The sequence below is a fragment of the Microcaecilia unicolor genome, chromosome 6 (assembly GCF_901765095.1).
Source record: "Microcaecilia unicolor chromosome 6, aMicUni1.1, whole genome shotgun sequence".
In the NCBI taxonomy this organism is placed as follows: domain Eukaryota; kingdom Metazoa; phylum Chordata; class Amphibia; order Gymnophiona; family Siphonopidae; genus Microcaecilia; species Microcaecilia unicolor.
The window spans coordinates 64,545,863-64,565,133 of record NC_044036.1 but is presented as its reverse complement, the minus strand read 5'-3'; the positions used below and the strand labels follow the sequence as shown (position 1 = coordinate 64,565,133).

At 41.4% G+C, this 19,271-nt stretch overlaps 1 protein-coding gene across 4 annotated transcripts in view; it reads left to right on the top strand.

Annotated features, from left to right (window-relative positions):
* The window catches only part of ODF2L (outer dense fiber of sperm tails 2 like), a 179,350-nt gene that overhangs the window by 48,848 nt on the left and 111,231 nt on the right, over positions 1-19,271 (top strand). For all 4 annotated transcript variants that reach the window (XM_030207203.1, XM_030207204.1, XM_030207202.1 and 1 more), the window contains 2 exons: positions 2,363-2,437; positions 6,737-6,808. In XM_030207203.1, coding sequence (XP_030063063.1) covers positions 2,363-2,437; positions 6,737-6,808 — 147 coding nt within the window. The remainder of the gene's footprint in view (positions 1-2,362; positions 2,438-6,736; positions 6,809-19,271) is intronic.

The following is a 19,271-nucleotide window of genomic DNA, read 5'->3' as shown; positions in this document are numbered from 1 at the left end:
ACTATGGCACCAACAGTTGTCTCCTTCTCGCCCAGCGTCTTACTGATGGTTTTGTAGCCCATTCCAGCCTTGTGCAGGTGTATGATCTTGTCCCTGACATCCTTAGACAGCTCCTTGCTCTTGGCCATTTTGTAGAGGTTAGAGTCTGAGTGATTCACTGAGTCTGTGGACAGGTGTCTTTCATACAGGTGACCATTGCCGACAGCTGTCTGTCATGCAGGTAACGAGTTGATTTGGAGCATCTACCTGGTCTGTAGGGGCCAGATCTCTTACTGGTTGGTGGGGGATCAAATACTTATTTCCCTCTGCAGAATGCAAATAAATTCATATACTTTCCACAATGTGATTTTCCGGATTTAATTTGTGATGTGCTATCTCTCACTGTTACCAATAACCTACCCTTCAATTATGGGCTGCTCATGTCTTTGTCAGTGGGCAAACTTACAAAATCAGCAAGGGATCAAATACTTATTTCCCCCACTGTATATTGTCTCATTGACAGATTCTTCTTGGGACACTTGTTACAAGACATACATAACACTCTTCAGATGATCATTCTCACCCTTCAAGATCTAAGGGTCCTTATCAACGAAGAGACATCCATGTAACTTAGTATCCACCCAGACCATCCAGATCACTGGTGCATAGATAGGGACTTAAGCACGCAGTGCGTAACTCCCAAGAGGCAGGTTGCTCATGATCCAGGCATTTTGTAGTCACTTCTTTAGCGTCCAGTCAACAACTGCTCATAATATCCTCTGGCTCTTCAGATGAGGCCGCTTTAATCATTTGAAGTTTCACTGGAATCAGCATGCCCAACTTCTCCAGTGGATGTCCTTTTTGATCATGTCAGGTCAGTACTAATGTTCTGCATTTGGTGAACTACAGAGTTTGACCATTGCTCCAAGGGAAAGAAATCCTCATGTGTTTTGCAACTTTGTAAAGAGGGGGGTGTTAGATTTTTTATTGGCAGAAGATGAATTAAGGTTTAATCATTCACTGTATGGGCTGGCTAGTTAGTTTATATTGAAAGATGTGATTCTCATGTGTTTGATTTAATTTCAAATTTTGCTTGTTTAAAAGAATTTACTTTTCATGGTTCCATTCCTATATTGTGGGTAACTATAGATTTTTATATTATTCCTTTTATATTTCCTTTGATGTTGTGTGTTATCACGGTGATAATTTTCTTTGATATATAATAATAAAATTGCAAAAATTAAAAAAGGAAAACAAAACACCAGGGTGAGTCGGGTTACTTCTGCTTTTGTCAGGAAGCCTCCAGAATATGGAATCTTACATAGTCCATACCAGCCATCTTCCAAGCAGCCTATCTGCCCAGTGATCTCAACCAGGTTGCGGACTCGCTGAGATGCAAACTAAATCCATGGTCCCTAGACAGAGTAGTGGCACATCTTTTCAAACAATGGGGCTGCTGCACTATGATCTTGTTGCCTCACTGGAGAGCATGAATTGTCAGGTTTTCTGTTCCCTGAGAACTGCCAGACTAACTCTTGACACTTTCTCCATCTCATGGAGCTGGGGCCTTCTCTGTGCCTTTCCCCCTTTACCTTTCATATCCAGAGTCCTTTAGAATTTAGGACAAAGCCAACATCATCTTGGTTGTGCTCCAGTAGCCACAACAATTATGGTTCTTGTGTCTTCTCTCATTGGCAGTGGATCGACTACTTTCTCTGGGTGCCTGCCATGATCTTCATTACCCAACAAGACCAAAACCTGCTGCACCCCAATCTCAAAATCCTAGTAATGACTGAACAGTTATTGAGAGGCAGGTAATCAGCCACATGCCACTGTCATGGGATGTACAGTACATTATCTTATCCTTGAGAAAGGGCATCAACAAGAATATCTTATCAGCTGAAATGGACCTGTTTTGCACATTGGAGTGTAGATCCAGTCCAGTCTCCTGTTCATGTCTTGTCATATGTTCTTTAAGCTGGGTTTCAAGAACACTTAAGTACACTTACACCAGGTGGCCATCGCAGCTTACCATAATCAGCAGTAGGTTATTTATCTATTTACCCCCTTCTTTCCTGCTTCATGTGTAGTTTGTGGTTTGCTTTTTGATGACAAACAACTTTAAGCATTTAGGTATTTTGGATGTGCTTATTTAGAAAATCTTGTATTTGTGTAGGATTGCATAGCGCCTAGATGGATGACTTTGAACACATTAAATCTGTTTTGTCCTTCTATCTGAATTGTCCATGCTGCATCATGCATGATGAGAGAAGTAGCAAATAACTATTAAGACTGAATTGTAATCACAAATTATTCTAATTTTTAATTGTGCTAAAATTGCTCCTATATAACCACAATTACCAACCTTATATTTATTTTGCAGTTCAGCAGTGAGGAGATCAGTAATGATATTGACAATTTGCTAGAGAGGGTACTTGAAATTGAAACTGAAAATATGGTAAGTTTTCTGATATCCCAAACTATGACAAGATAGGAAGGAGTGTCCTACTGTGGATTAAGAACTGGTTAAAAGATAAGAAACAGAGAGTAGAGTTTGAATAGTCAATATTCTCAATGGAGAAGGGTCCAGGTTAGGAGTTAGTGCCCAGGAAAAGGATTTAGATATTGTCGTCGATGATACATTGAAACCCTCTGCTCAGTGTGCAGCAGTGGCTAATAAAGCAGATAGAATGTTAGGATGGAGAACAAAAATGAGAATGTTATAATGCCTTTGTATCACCCCATGGTGTGCCTTTACCTCAAATATTGTGTGCAGTTTTGGTCACCGCATCTCAAAAAAGATATAGCAGAATTAGAAGAGGTACAGAGAAGGGCAACCAAAATGATAAAGGAGATGAGATGACTTCCCTGTGAGGAAAGGCTAAAAAGACTGAGGCTCATCAGCTTGGAGAGGAGACGGCTGAGGAGAGATATGATAGAGGTCTATAAAATATTGAGTGAGGAGACAGGGAGAATGAGAGAGCCATCAACAGAAATAGAAAACGGGGGGAGTGGGGAGTGATCCGTGACCCTACATGGGCCGTGTTTCGGCTAAAAGCCTTCCTTAAGGGTCTAAAACATAAACACAGAACATCATGTAAATGGTATAATATATTGGCATATTACATATGAAGAAGAATCAAAATGGAGGAAAGAATAAGACAAGATAAGATAGTATGTAAATAAAATAAAAATGAAAAATAAATATAAAAATAAAAAGGGTGCTTAAAAAGAATGTGAGGTAAACTTAAATGCACTAAAGAGTGGTGCTGTGAACCATGCTTACAAAGTCAAAATACTAGTTGAGATAGGAAATATGATGGAGCTTTAAAAGTAGTTGGTGGATATGAAAGAAAAGGGACTTTGGGGGATGCGCTAAAAAAAGAGAATGCTGTGAACCGTGCATACAAAAAAACCAATGGTGTGTATGTAAGCGAGAAACTATTGTATTGCACATACCATTGAAGATCAGGTTGAGAAACTCAAAACTTGTGAAAATAAATGAGTTGCAGAGCACTAAAAAATATATCGCTATAGTTAGAAAAATATTTAAACTATGCGGCCCTAATTAGATGCAAACAAGAGCAGGCAGAAAAACCAAATTGTATTACATCTATTAAGTGCCTGAAGGCGGGTGTGCATTTGGTATAGTATATACAAGCTCCAACAGCATATATCTGGCTATACTGCACTAATATAAAAACAATAAGAAGATGCTTACAGTGAAATTTAGGAGTGTCAGGATGAAGGTGTACAATGGAGAAATCGTACACCACTGTGAAGATGATATATCTAATATTAACAAATACTGTGCAAGATATATAATAGAATTACATGTGCTATCAATTAAATAAGAATAGTATAGCCAGATACATGCTGCTGGCACTTGTATATACTCTATAATAAATACAAAAAAGGAGGAGATATATGGGAAATATCATCGGCTCAGTTTACTGGCAAAAATACACTCAATTGATTGAGGGAGATGTTGCCTCAAGAAGCCCCCGGCTCTATTATATATGGAGCTCATGGGGGCTGGATTGCTTCATCATCGGCAACACCACCATACGTATAAAGCAGCCTATACCCAACATATATTTAATTCTTTTTTTCTATTTTGTTAAATTTTTAACTTATGATGGGCATTTGTAAAGTTAATACATAGGGGCTTCTTAGCTTTTACAAGATCCGATCCTTCTCACAGTTAGTTACATCCATGACGCGACCAAGACCAACAATGGCCAGCGTTTCGTCGCCTGCGTCAGGGTCAGATGGTCTGCGTCTAACCGAAGAAGAAAAAACATAAATGTTAAAGTATACGGACCGTCATCTAGCGCTGCATACTTGTTTCTCTCAATATTTAACACTTAACCACCTCCGTTGAAGGATCTAACATCTACACCGGACCAGCTCAAAGTAAAGATGGCTTCACTCATTTAAAGATTTAATTACGTCAGACGCCAATGATCAAATGGACCAATCAGCTTGTGTTTTTATTCCCTTTACCTTCTACTTACACGGAACACAATTTGCCAAGCAGCTATTGCTAAATACTCTGAGCACTCTATCTATAAAAGTATATTCCTAAGTAGTGTTATCAACTATACAAAATATCCAAAATGCTCTCAAAAAAAGGATATTTAAGTTAGAAAAAATGTCCCCATTCAATTCTTGCATTTAAACCCATAGGGGTTAATGAGTTTAAACGGTATATCCACTTTTGTTCACATTGGAAAAGGATCCTTTTTCTATCAACCCCAATGCGGATTCGGGATGCTTCTATTTGTTGTAAAACAAAGCATCTTAATTCAGCAAAGGAGTGTTGTGCTGTGTTGCAATGGAGTACCAGAGGTGTAAGCATTCTTTGTGTATTTAACACACTCCGGTGCTCAATCAATCTAACATACAGGGTCCTTGAAGTCTGTCCCACATACAGTAAACCGCATGGGCACACTAAACAATAGACAACATAGTCAGATTTACAGTTAGTGTTCACTCTCAAATCAAATTCTCGAAAAGATTTTGGGTGGATAAAAGTCTCTTTCTCCAGCATTATCTCACACATACAGCATGAACCACATTTTTTATGTCCTGCATAAATAGGGACTACCATTCAACGGAGATATGTTCCCTATTTATGCAGGACATAAAAAATGTGGTTCATGCTGTATGTGTGAGATAATGCTGGATTGGTCCATTTGATCATTGGCGTCTGACGTAATTAAATCTTTAAATGAGTGAAGCCATCTTTACTTTGAGCTGGTCCGGTGTAGATGTTAGATCCTTCAACGGAGGTGGTTAAGTGTTAAATATTGAGAGAAACAAGTATGCAGAGCTAGATGACGGTCCGTATACTTTAACATTTATGTTTTTTCTTCTTCGGTTAGACGCAGACCATCTGACCCTGACGCAGGCGACGAAACGCTGGCCATTGTTGGTCTTGGTCGCGTCATGGATGTAACTAACTGTGAGAAGGATCGGACCTTGTAAAAGCTAAGTAGCCGCTATGTATTAACTTTACAAATGCCCATCATAAGTTAAAAATTTAACAAAATAGAAAAAAAGAATTAAATATATGTTGGGTATAGGCTGCTTTATACGTATGGTAGTGTTGCCGATGATGAAGCAATCCAGCCCCCATGAGCTCCATATATAATAGAGCCGGGGGCTTCTTGAGGCAACATCTCCCTCAATCAATTGAGTGTATTTTTGCCAGTAAACTGAGCCGATGATATTTCCCATATTTCTCCTCCTTTTTTGTATTTATTATTTTGTTGAGAAAATTAGAGGGAGATTTCCTTTTGATTATTGATTATAACTTGTATATACTCTACCAGATGCTCACCTGCCCACAGGCAATTAGGGTAGTATGGTTAGATGTACTACAATTTGGTTTTTCTGCCTGCTCTTGTTTGCATCTAATTAGGGCGGCATGGTTTAAATATTTTTCTAACTATAACAATATATTTTTTAGCACTGTGCATCTCCTTTATTTTCACAAATTGTGAGTTTCTCAACCCAATCTTCAGTGGTATGTGCAATACAATAGTTTCTCGCTTTTATACACACATTGGTTTTTTGTATGTATGGTTCACAGCACTGTCTTTTTTTTTTTAGCACATCCCCCAAGAGTCCCTCTTCTTTCATATCCACCACACTACTTTTAAAGCTTTGTAATATTTCCTATCTCAACAAGTGTTTTGACTTTGTACGCATTGTTCACAGTACCACTCTTTAGTGCATTTTAAGTTTACTCACATTTTTAAACACCCTTTTTATTTTCATTTTTATTTTATTTACATTCTATCTTATTTTATTCTTGCCTCCATTTTTGATTCTTCTTCATATGTAATGTACCAATGTATCATACCATTTACATGATGTTCTGCGTTTATTTATGTTTTAGACCCCTGAGGAAGGCTTTTAGCCAAAACGTGACCCGTGTAGGGTCATGTGGGTTAGCTCTTTGTGGATTATTACATTTTGGCTAATAAACTACATAGGAGCTCTTATTGGCTGCCTGTTTCTTTTGGACCTACTTTTCACATAAAAAAATAACATATAGTGCCTGAAATTTTGTATTTTTGTACATATCCAAGTGTTTTGTGCTACTTTCTAATACAAAGTACACTTTTGCAAAGTCACTTCATACTGTAGTATATGAGAGCCCTTATCAGCTGACTTGTTTGTCATTTATTGTTTATTAGATATGCATATTATTATTGCAAAATGTGCCATTTAATTTCCTCTGTTATAGAAACTTAAGAATAAGATGCTTGAGACAGAAGAGTATTATGAAGATCTTTCTTGTCGTCTTCAGTTGGAAAAGGTAGCTGTGTGTAGTTTTTTGTTTGTTTATTTTTTGTTAACTCCAACAGGCAATATGTCAGTTTTAGAAACAAGTTGTACATCAAGCTAATATTTCAATGTATGGGATACAGTTTATATTTTAAAAAATTTCAGGCATGTGTTATAAACACATGCTGGAGTCAAAGATAAAGTTTAAAATGAATTATTATGGAGTCAACATGTTAACAGGGTAAGTTTGATGTCGAGAACAATTTTCAAAGTTTACCCATGAAAGATTTGAAACTATCAGGCTTATTTTCAAAAGAGAAGAACACCCATCTTTCGACACAAATCGGGAGATGGGTGTCCTCCCAGGGTCGCCCAAATCGGCATAATCGAAAGCCGATTTTGAGCGTCCTCAACTGCGTTCCATCGCGGGGACGACCAAAGTTCACGGGGGCGTGTCGGAAGCATAGCAAAGGCGGGACTGGGGCGTGCCTAACACATGGGCGTCCTCGACCGATAATGGAAAAAAGAAGGGCGTCCCTGACGAGCACTTGGGCGACTATACTTGGTCCATTTTCCTTACAACCAAGCCTCAAAAAGGTGCCCGAACTGACCAGATGACCACCGGAGGGTCACTAACCCCCTCCCACCCTAAACAAAAAAACTTTAAAAATATTTTTTGCCAGCCTCTATGCCAGCCTCAAATGTCATACCCAGCTCCCTGACAGCAGTATGCAGGTCCCTGGAGCAGTTTTAGTGGGTAGACCCAGGCAGGCAGGCAGGCAGACCCAGGCCCATCCCCCCCTACCTGTTAACTTGTGATGGTAAATGTGAGCCCTTCAAAACCCACCAGAAACCTACTGTATCCACATGTAGGTGCCGCCCTTCACCCCTTAGGGCTATGGTAGTGTTGTACAGTTGTGGGTAGTGGGTTTTGGGGGGGGGGGTTGGGGGGCACAGCACCCAAGGTAAGGGAGCTATGCACCTGGGAGCAATTTCTGAAGTCCACTGCAGTGCCCCCTAGGGTGCCTGGTTGGTGTCTTGGCATGTCAGGGGGACCAGTGCACTACGAATTCTGGCTCCTCCCATGACCAAATGGCTTGCATTTGGTCGTTTCTGAGATGGGCGTCCTCGGTTTCCATTATCGCCGAAAATCGGGGAAGACCATCTCTAAGTTTGACCTAAATTTAGTGATTTGGGCGTCCCCGACCGTATTATCGAAACGAAAGGTGGACGCCCATCTTATTTCAATAATACGGGTTTCCCCGTCCCTTCGCCGGGACGTCCTGCGAGGGCGTCCTCAGGAAAACGTGCACCCCTTTCGATTATGCCCCTCTTTGCCACCCTGTGTGAGGGTGAAAATACTTGTATGGGGTTAGAGTTTGCTACAATATGGATAGTTCTTATTTTCATCTATACATGGTGTTTGTTTTAGCCAGCAAAGGTACCTACGGAAAAAGTTGGAACAAGTCTTTGGTTTCTTTCTTCCTTGAAGTATGCACATATTTTCACTTTTAAAAGTGGTACAAAGATTGCAGGTAAAAAAAATATATATACTTTAAGAGGGTATGTTTCAAAACCGTTTCCATGGGCAAATTAGTACTTCATCAGTAGAAATGAGCTTTTCTGAAATTGTCTACCCTCTGTTCTGTTTAGTTAACATGCATTCAGTCTGTGTGTAAATTTTGTTCTATCATTGTAGGTGGTAAAATCTTAGAATGTTAGGGATAAAACTTTTTTGTCATCGCACCATTTGATAAGGAATGGAAAATGAAATATGATGTGAGCACAATCTGTTGCTCCTTCATAAGCTGTTGAAAGCTGTCCTTTTTTTAGGAAGTCATTTTTTATTATATGATATTGCAGCATGGATATGTTTTAGAAAGTTTCTGAGGACAATGTATTTTTCCTCAGTATATCTGTGCATACCAAGTAACTGAACCTTTTTATAGTTATTCTTTATTGTTTTTGACCACAGATATATGATGATCTTGTTTTTATTGTCCATTTCCTTTTTAAATATTATTTAACACTGGGCTGAAAATTTCAATGTATTATCTATAATTGCTTCAGGCTTTTTTTTTTCTTTGGTGGTGATTCAGTTCAGGTCCTCACATTTTTTTGCTGTAACCGAGTTTATTTTTCTCTATGTAATTTCTGCTTACCCATATATCAGTACAAAGTACCTTGCCTTCTTTTCTCCCTGCTTAAATCCCATTGAATATCAACCCCTGTGTAGAACATTGTAGAACATTCATGCCTTTTGTTGTAGTGATGACTTGTAAGATTGTTAGAGGGGTATTGGATGCCAAACTGGGAAGAAGTTAAGCCTCTGCTTTCCTTCCATCTGGATCTATGAAGATCTTGGGAGGTTCTGGGGATGTGGGTGGGGGCTGGATGGAAGAGATGAATTGCTGTTTTATGGAGGGAAGAGGGTTTCAAACATCTTGCAGTTTTCACATGGATTGGGCTGCTGGCACATTTAGTTTTTTTGTGAGACAGTGCGTTCTGGGATCTGTTCTCTTTTTCATCTGCACTATCTGTGGATCTGTAGAGCCTCTTTTGTTTTGCAGATTTTCAAAGGGAACCTCTTGTGTACTTACCATTTAAAAATTGATCATGGATACAACTGGCCTGCAGATTTTGCAGCTGCATTTTATTTGGGCTACATTTGGCTAGGAAATAGCATCTATTCATTTTAGACAGCCTTTTTACCCAGGTAAGTCTGTATTTATGAAGGTAAATGATTTGAAAATGGTACTCTCCATAGGGAGGGGCAGGGAAATTGAGTGGCTGGCATGTTTAATTTTTATGTCAGAAGGCAAGGCAGCCCATCATGGAGGCCATAGCAATGCCTGGAGGCATGAAACTAACGATGTGGCTTTGAGGGGAATCAGCACTAATCTTAATTCTGCTCTGTCATCTATATATTCCTGGTTAGGTGAAAATCAGCTTATCCTTAATCACACAAAGACCGTGGCCACTTGGATCACAGGCAAATCATCAGCTCCCTCACTTGGGCCACACATAAATGGACAGCCTATTAACCTAGTCGCATCCCTTAAATATCTTGGCATCATCTTAGACCAATAATTATCCTTTAAGGAGCAACTTGCATCCATGACCAAAGTTGCCTTCTGCCATCTTCATCAGTTTCATATTATTCAACCACTCCTAGACAAATTTAAAGAGGATACCTTCTTGTATGCTTTTATTTTATTTATTTAATTGTTTATTTATTTTTGCATTCGTATCCCACTTTAACCCAAATTGGGTAATGGTTAGATTACTGTAATAGTGTATGCTTCGGCCTCTCTACGTTGTTTATAGACCGTAGAAAATACATCCTTGCAAGTCCTAAGCAATTCAACTATATAACTCCACTCCTTATTCTTTATCACTGGCTCCCAATAATGTTTCGTATCTTGTTTAAAATTCTTATTCTTAAATTTAAGGCTTTTCACTCTAGGACCCCTTGTTTTTTGGAAGCTCTCACAATACCCTATGCTCCACCAAGACTGCTTCGCTCTTGGAATGATTACCGGTTGTGCATTCTATTTCCTAGGGATGCCCTACTTGAATCAACAAGACACACTGCATTTCTATGTAGCTCCATCTTTGTGGAATGGTTTATCATTGCAGGTGCATCTAGAGCTATCTTATCCCAAATTTCGCTCAGCCCTTAAAACTCACTTTTTCCAAACTGCATTTGGAATGCTACAGCGATCGAAAGCAGATGGTTAGGGTCCACTGATCCATCTTTATGCAAAACTGCCCTCTTATGGTTCTTTTTTTCTCTCTTTTTATGCATGCATGTGCAACTGTTTCTTTCCTATCATATTTGGTGTTCCTTTCTGTGTTTTACTTGTATTAGTTTTATCCATTAATTGGTAATAAATAGAAATAAATCAAAACAGAGAAAAGAAAATAAGATACCTTTTATTGGACTAACTTAATACATCTTTTGATTAGCTTTTCCTTCAGATTGGAAATAAGCAAATATTGACAAATATCAGAATATATAAGTGAAGCACAAAAGCATTCCAATAATAGTCTCATAGCCAGAACCAGGTCCATCAAGCCCAGGATCCTGTTTCCAACAGTGGCCAATCCAGGTCACAAGTACCTGGCAAGGTCCCAAAAGAGTACAATACATTTTGTGCTGCTTATCCTAGATATAAGCAGTGGATTTTCCCCAAGTCCATTTTAATAATGGTCTATGGATTTTTCCTTTTGGAAGCTATCCAAACCTTTTTATAAACCCCACCAAACTAACTGCTTTTACTACATTCTCTGGTAACGAATTCCAGAGTTTATTTACATGTTGAGTGAAGAAATATTTTCTCTGATTCATTTTAAATTTACTAATTTGTAGCTTCATTGCGTGCCCCCTAGTCCTAGTATTTTTGGAAAGAGTAAACAAGTGATTCACTTCTACCCGTTCACTCATTATTTTATAGACCTCTATCATATCTCCCCACAGCCGTCTTTTCTTCAAGCTGAAGAGCCCTAGCCACTTCAGTCTTTCCTCATAGGGAAGTCGTGTTATCCCCTTTATCATTTTCGTTGCCCTTCTCTGTACCTTTTCTAATTCCACTATATCTTTTTTGAGATGCGGTGCGGTTGCACCATGGAACGATACAAAAGCATTATAACATCCTCATTTTTGTTTTCCATTCCTTTCCTAATAATACCTAACATTCTATTTGCTTTCTTAGTCGCCACTGCACACTGAGCAGAGGGTTTCAACGTATCATCAAAAATGATGCCTAGATTCCTTTCCTGGTCGGTGACTCCTAATGTGGAACCTTGCATTACGTAACTATAATTCGGATCCTCTTTCCCACATTAATCACTTTGCACTTGCTTACATTAAACATCATCTGCCATTTAGATGCCTAGTGTTCCTTCTTGTAATTTTTCTTGCAAGGTCCTCTTCTAATTTTTCACAATTCTCTTGCGATTTAACAACTTTGAATAACTTTGTGTCATCAGCAAATTTAATTACCTCACTAGCTACTCCTATCTGTAGATCATTTATAAATATGTTAAAAAGCAGTGTTCCCAGCACAGACCCCTGTCTCGACAGGTCCCGGCTCGACTCCCGTAGTTTAGCAGTTTGTCTCTGAACCAACACCCCAGCCTTTTCCGATGGCCATTCTCAATGAGTACATCCGGACCATGCTCCATGACCACTTGGCAGGGAGTTTACAACAGTGTGCATCGGCATCTGGGGTGCTTGCACCAGCAGTGCCTCTTGCTGCTGCCCCACAGGGCCCTCAGCATGCGGTGAGGTCTCTGATGCAGGTGTTGCATGCGGCACCGTTGTTGACAGCTGCCCATGCTGTCACCCCCTCGACATCGGTGGAGGAAACTTTGCTGGATATGGTTCCTTTGTATCGAGGCAGGCTCACTCTCGGCCCTCCCATGAGCAGTTCTTTGCTGACACCAAAGAGGATCCACGGTACTTCTCAGAGGAGGAATCCTATGATATATCATCTGACCCCTTTCCTCCAGAGGAAAGGAGGAAGTCTCCACCTGAGTGCCTTTCCTTCCCCGGTTTTCTCAGGGAAATGGTGGCTGCTATTCCCAGTCATATGGAGATGGAGGACGAGCCCAGGGCTGAGATGTTCGAGGTCCTGGACTACGAATCTCCTCCTAGAGAGGCTGAGAAGGTCCCTCTTCTCCGGATCCTGAAATATGTTCGGGTGAAGAACTGAGAGCCCCCTCTGTCGGTCCCTGTCCTACTTAAGAAGATAGAAACCATGTATTGGATCCAGAGCTCCCCAGGGTTTGACAATCCTCAGTTGCCTCATCATTCCTTGGTGGTGGAATCCACACTCAAAAGAGCCAGCAGTTCTAGAGGCTATGCTTCGGCACCCCCGCTCATAAAACCCTGGATTCTTTGGGTGGAAGATGGTTAAGGCCTCAATGCTCCTATCCCATATTCAATCTTGCCAGCCTATACTTGGTGGAACTTGGTGTGAGATATGTCTGATTTTGGCGGATTCTCTCCCACAGGAGCAGGCCAAATCTCTTCGCCAGTTGGTCAAGAAGCAGAAGGCGTGTAAAACATTCTTGGCAAGGAGCGCCTGTGACACCTTTAATGTGGCATCCAGGATTTCTGTCCAGAGTATTGCGATGCACAGACTCTCATGATTGCGTGTCTCTGACTTGGACACTGCTGTCCACCAGAGGTTGGTGGAGACAAGCTGGAGGAAGTCGCTGACCTCATCAAGAAACACACTGACACCGTTGACGCACTCTCCCACCGGACGTTTTCTGCACTTTTCTCCTCCTCCAGGAGTTTTTTTGGCAACTCGAAGAAGGGTCCCTACTACTTTCAGAGACATAGATACGCTCCTTTTTCTTGCCATCTTCAGCAGGCTCAACCCCAACACGTACATGCTAGTCAACGGTGTCGGCCCAAGGCTTAGCCAGCTCCCCAGTCAAAGCTGGGGATGAGCTATTGACTGGCTCCATCAGAGCATAGGTGCAGTAAAAGTGACCATCCTGGATGACCTGCTGATTGTGGGGAGGCTGAATTTGGTGACCCCTTCTAACCTCCAACTGGTGAGTTCTTTAAATAGTCTGTCTCAGTTATGCTTCATTGGCGTCAAAGACCACCAAATTTCCCACTAAGAGCGTCTCATTTCAGCTCTCAGCACAAGCAGGTACTTGCAGAGGAACTCTACGCCCTTCTAAAGGCCCATGTGGTCAAACCTGTTCCACCAGGGGAAGAGGGGAAAGGATTCTATTCCAGGTACTGTATTTTCTTGTGCCAAAGAAAATGGGGGTGGGGGGGGGGGGTGCTTCCCATCCTAGACCTAAAGGCCCTGAACAAATTCCTGATCAAAGAAAAGTTCAGAATGGTTTCCCTGGGCACCCTTCTCCCCATGATTCAGGAAAATGATTGGCTATGCTCTCTGGACTTAAAGGATGCTTACACTCACATCCCAATACTTCCAGGTCAGAAGAAGTGTCTTCGATTTCGGCTGGGGACACATCACTTCCAGTACCGCATATTAACTTTTGGCCTCACGTCGGCTCCTAGAGTTTTCACCAAATGTCTTGCAGTAGTCACATCGTCACTATGCAGACTGGGAGTCCATGTGTTTCCCCTATATGGATGATTGGCTGGTGAAGAGCACGTAGAAGGATGGTGCTTAGGAGTCCATGCAGAGAACTATTCGGGTGTTAGAGCTACTAGGGTTCATTTTAAACTACCCCAAATCCCATCTCCATCCCTTTCAACAATTGGAGTTCATAGGAGTCCTGATAGACACATAGCAGGTAGGGCTTTTCTCCCTGTGCCAAAGGCGGACACTCTTGTCGCTCTTCCCATTCTGGTCCTAGCCATTTAGCAGGTTACAGTTTGGAAGATGCTGAGGTGCTGAATGAGGAGGAGATACTCTGCGAATGAGAATACTGCTGCTAGTTCCTGCTTTTTTAATTTGGACTATTAGGTGCAAGTGACCTCTGGGACCCTAATAGTTGTAGCCCCTGACATATATTTATATATTTATATTTGTTGCATTTGTATCCCACATTTTCCCACCTATTTGCAGGCTCAATGTGGCTTACATAGTACCGTAAAGGCTTTCGCCTAGTCCAGTAGAGAAACAAATACAAGGTGATAGTGTGGTTGAATAACGGCATTTGCCAAGTCCGGTAAAGAGGCAATTACAAGGTGATATTGTGGTCAAATAAAGGTACATGTGTATCAAGTACAATGGGGGTTGAGGAGAGGAAAGTTATATAGTGTCCATTACGAGCTTTGGTTTTGCTGTGTTGCTGAGTGTAGATATATGTTGGGTTGGTGGGGTATGCCTTTTTGAATAGGTAGGCTTTCAGTGATTTCCTGAAGTTTGTGTTTAGATTGTTTTCACAGCTTTTGGCAGTGCATTCCATAATTGTGTGCTTATATAGGAGAAGCTGGATGCGTAGGCAAAATGTGGCCACGTCAGGCATTGTTTGACTTTGAAGTGGTGGAAATAAAAAATTTTAGAACAGAAGACGTGTGTTCTGCTTTTGTGTACTTCTCCACTGTCCATGTCACACCCATGGCACTTTTTCATTGAGAACTGTCCAGTGGATCCTAGCTTCCCAGTGGTGCCAAACCTCAGAGAATCTAGTGGATATCATCTGAGTAACATCAGAATTGGTTCAATCTCTACTTTCGTGGCGAATTCAGTCCAATTTGACTGTGGGACTTCTATTCCAAATTCCTCAGCCCCAGAGAGTTCTGACAACGGATGCATCCTGCCTGGGGTGGGGAGCTTATGTGGATACATGGACTTCTCACCCAGGGTGCTTGGTAAGCTCAGGAATCAGATCTTCAGATCAACCTCCTGGAGCTACGGGCAATCTGGAATGCTCTAAATGCTTTCAGAGATCAAGTGTCCAACCAAATTGTACTCATTCAGCAGACATTCAGATTGCAATGTACTACACCAACAAACAGTGGGGTACCAGATCACGCCCACTGTGTCAGGAAGCCATCCAGATGTGGTACTGGGCAGTCCAGCATGGGATGCTTCTCAAGGTCACATACCTGGTGGGCAAATCCAACAGCCTGGCTGACAGACTGAGTGGGGTGATGTAGCCGCAATAGTGGTGGCACCTGCTTGGTGGATCTCTTTGCCACTCAGTTCAATCACAAAGTTCCTCAGTTCTATTCCAGGCTCCAGGCCCAAGTCAGATTAGCGTTGGATGCCATCCTCCTTCATTGGGGGATCAGTCTTCTGGTTGCATATCCTTCTATCCCTCTTGTGGGGAAGGCTTTGCTGAAACTCAAGCAAGACCGAGGACAATGATCCTGATTGCTCCATACTGGCCCAGTCAGATCTGGCCCCCTCTTCTCTTGGACTTGTGCTCTGAAGAACCTTGGAGATTGGAATGTTTTCTGACCCTCATCACACAGAACGAGGTATCTCTTCTACATTCCAACCTCCGATCTCTGCCCCTCACAGCCTGGATGTTGAAAGCTTAGAATTTGCTTACTTTCTTCTTCCTGAGGGTGTCTTCAGGGTCTTGCTAGCTTCCAGGAAGGATTCCACTAAGAGGTCTTCCTATTTTAAATGGAGATTTGCCAACTGGTGTGAGGGCAAGGCTCAAAACTCCCTTTCTTGCCCTACACAGACCAACTCTGTAAGTGCAATTAGTGCTTACCATTTTCATGTAGAGGATAGGCTCATCTCTATCCAGCCTCTAATTGTTCACTTTGTGAGAGGTTTGCTTTTGATAAAGTTCCTGTCAGACCTCTTCCTGTGTCATGGGTCCTCAATATCTTCCTCACCCAGCTGATGAAACCTCCTTTTGAGCTGCTGAATTCTTGTCATCTGAAGTACTTGACTTGGAAGGTCATGTTTTTGGTGGTTGTTACTTCAGCTCACAGGGTCAGTGAACTTCAGGCCCTAGTGACGGATCCACCTTACACTAAATTTTATCATAACAGAGTAGTTCTCCGCACACACCCTAGGTTCCTGCCTAAGTTTGTGTTGGAGTTCCATCTGAACTAGTTGATCATTGTTCCAGGATTCTTTCCCAAACCTCATGCCCATCCTGGAGAAAGCACACTGCACACCTTGGACTGCAAGTGAGCTTTGGCTTTTTACTTGGAATGGACTAGGCCCTACAGACAGTCCACCCAGCTTTTTATTTCTGTTGATCCCAACAGGATGTGGGTTGCCATCGGGAAATGCATAATGTCTAGTTGGCTGGCAGATGACATTTCATTCACCTGTGCCCAGGCTGGTGAGACTCTTTTGGGTCATGTCAAGGCTCATAATGTCAGCACCATGGTGGAGTTAGTAGCCCACTTGTAGTCAGCCTCCATAGAAGAAATTTGCAAAGCTGCAATGTGGTCTTAAGTCCACACATTCACATCTCACTACTGCCTTGAGCAGGATACCCGATGCGACAATCGGTTTGGACAGACAGTTCTGCAGAATTTGTATGGGGTCTACAACCCAACTCCACCCCCTAGTCCCATTTTTTTGTTCTGTTCCAGGCTGCACTCTCAGAGTTTTATATAGTTTCAGGTTAATTACTATTTTGTCCTCGCCGTTGCGAGGTCCATTTGACCTATGGTTGTTGTTTTCAGTCAGCCTGGTACCTAGGGATTTCCACATGTGAGAATATGGCCTGCTTGTCCTTGGAGAAAGTGAAGATACTTACCTGTGGCAGGTATTCTCCGAGGACAGCAGGCCATTCATTTTCACATACCCTCCCACCTCCCCTTGGAGTTGTTTCCATGCTGTGCACTCTCGTAGAGGGTGGGAAGGCACTTGTGTATGCACGGTGGGACGCTGTGCGTGCTGCTGTTAAAGCTGTAATAGCTTTATTCAAGCTCCGCACTGGGTGATGTGTTTGACATCACCCACATGTGGGAATGAATTGCCTGCTGTCCTTGGAGAATGCCTGCTACAGGGAAGTATCTTTGCTATATTGGTGCTATATGGATAATTTTCATGGCCCACCTTTTCTCCACTCTCCTGCTGCTCATTGACCATACAGATAGTGTTGGTCCAGTTACATAGATTTTTTTGGCCAAATAATTTCCATATAGCAGTTGAAAATTCACAGAGAACAGATTTACACATTCACTGGCCGCTGTTGAATGTATAACTCCCTTTTACATTATACAGAGCATGGCTGAATTTTGCTGCTTCAAACAGCAAGGACAAAAGCAGATCACCAAAACAACAATAACTATTTACAAATAAGAGGATTTATTACATCAAAGGGATAGATGTGCATGTCTGTCCCTTTGATGCAATAAAGCCTCTTATTTGTAATTACTTCTCATTGTTTTTGTGATCTGCTTTTGTCCTTGTTGGTTGAAGCACTGCAGATCCTTGCATCTGTTTCTTCCGAATGTTTCTGCTTTCCATATTTTCCTTTACCCTCAGGCCTTCCCAAGTCCTGCTGAAATTAAAATATTTATGGTTGGATCAGATAGGGGATCTTTTACTAAAGCCTAGCTCGAGTTCTGTAGCAGGGCCCATGGGAATAAAATGGGCCCTGTTGCTGATAACTCAAGCTAAGCTTTAGTGAAGGACCCCCATAGTGATTTAGACAGCAAAAATTGAAGTGGTGGCTGCAGTGATGTTTTTACCATAGAAGACTTATGCAGTTAGCACCTGCTGCCAACTGTATAAGTCTTTTTGAAAATTCACTCTGGAATAGTTTTTACCTAAATATGACATGGGCCAAAGCACTTATTGTAAGAAATATTAACAGCCATTTCAGGCTATCTGTGTTCTGAACTTCAACCACCAATGCAGACCATTTATTGGAAGATAAGGATTAGATTGGTATCTCTAAGGTTAATCTTTGTAAGAAGTTCTGGAGTATAGAGAGCATCAATCTTCTAGCTTCTGGTTGCCAGTACCTTTATTAGTATGCACATTTATTATGCTGTTTTATTTCATAATAATAATAGTGTCACGTACATTTTACTAGATGAACATGTCATCTATTATCTAGTACATTTTGCAATTTATTTATTTATTTATTTATTTATTGCATTTGTATCCCACATTATCCCACCTCTTTGCAGGCTCAATGTGGCTTACGATATATGGTGGATGGTGGAAATGAGAGGAGAGTTGACATTTAGTGTTACAGAAGTATTTTGGGTTGCATGGTAATGGAAGATATGATAAAGATATAATATGAGGCGCTTTTAATAATGCTTGTTAGATATATGTGGGGATTTCATATGTTTTAATCATTGTGGTATGTCTTGTCGAAAAGATGGGTCTTCAGCAGTTTTCGGAAGTTGGTCAGTTCATAGGTCGCTTTTAGGTTACGTGGCAGTGCGTTCCAGAATTGCGTGCTCATATAGGAAAAGGTTGATGCGTGCATTAGTTTATATTTTAGGCCTTTGCAGTTTGGGAAGTGAAGATTAAGGAATGTGCAAGATGATCTCTTGGCATTCCTGGGTGGTAGGTCAATCAGGTCAGACATGTAAGCTGGGGCTTCGCTGTGGATGATTTTATGTACTAGGGTACAAACTTTAAACGTGATGCGTTCTTTGAGTGGTAACCAGTGTAGTTTCTCTCGTAGGGGTTTTGCACTTTCATATTTTGGTTTTCCAAATATGAGTCTGGCTGCTGTGTTCTGGGCTGTTTGGAGTTTTTTTGAGTATTTGCTCTTTGCAGCCAGCGTAAAGTGAGTTGCAGTAGTCTAGGTGACTGAGTACTAATGATTGTACCAGATTCCGGAAAACGGTTCTTGGGAAGAAAGGTTTTACTCTTTTTAACTTCCACATTGAATGGAACATCTTTTTGGTCGTAATTTTCGCGTGATTCTCAAGTGTTAGGTGCTGGTCAATGGTGACTTCAAGAATTTTCAGGGTTTCCGAAATTGGTAGAGTTAGTTTTGGGGTATCGATGGTGGTGAATTTGCTCGTGTTGTGTTAGGAGGTGAGTATTAGGCATTGGGTTTTTCCGGCATTGAGTTTTAAATGAAAGGCATCTGCCCAGGAGTGC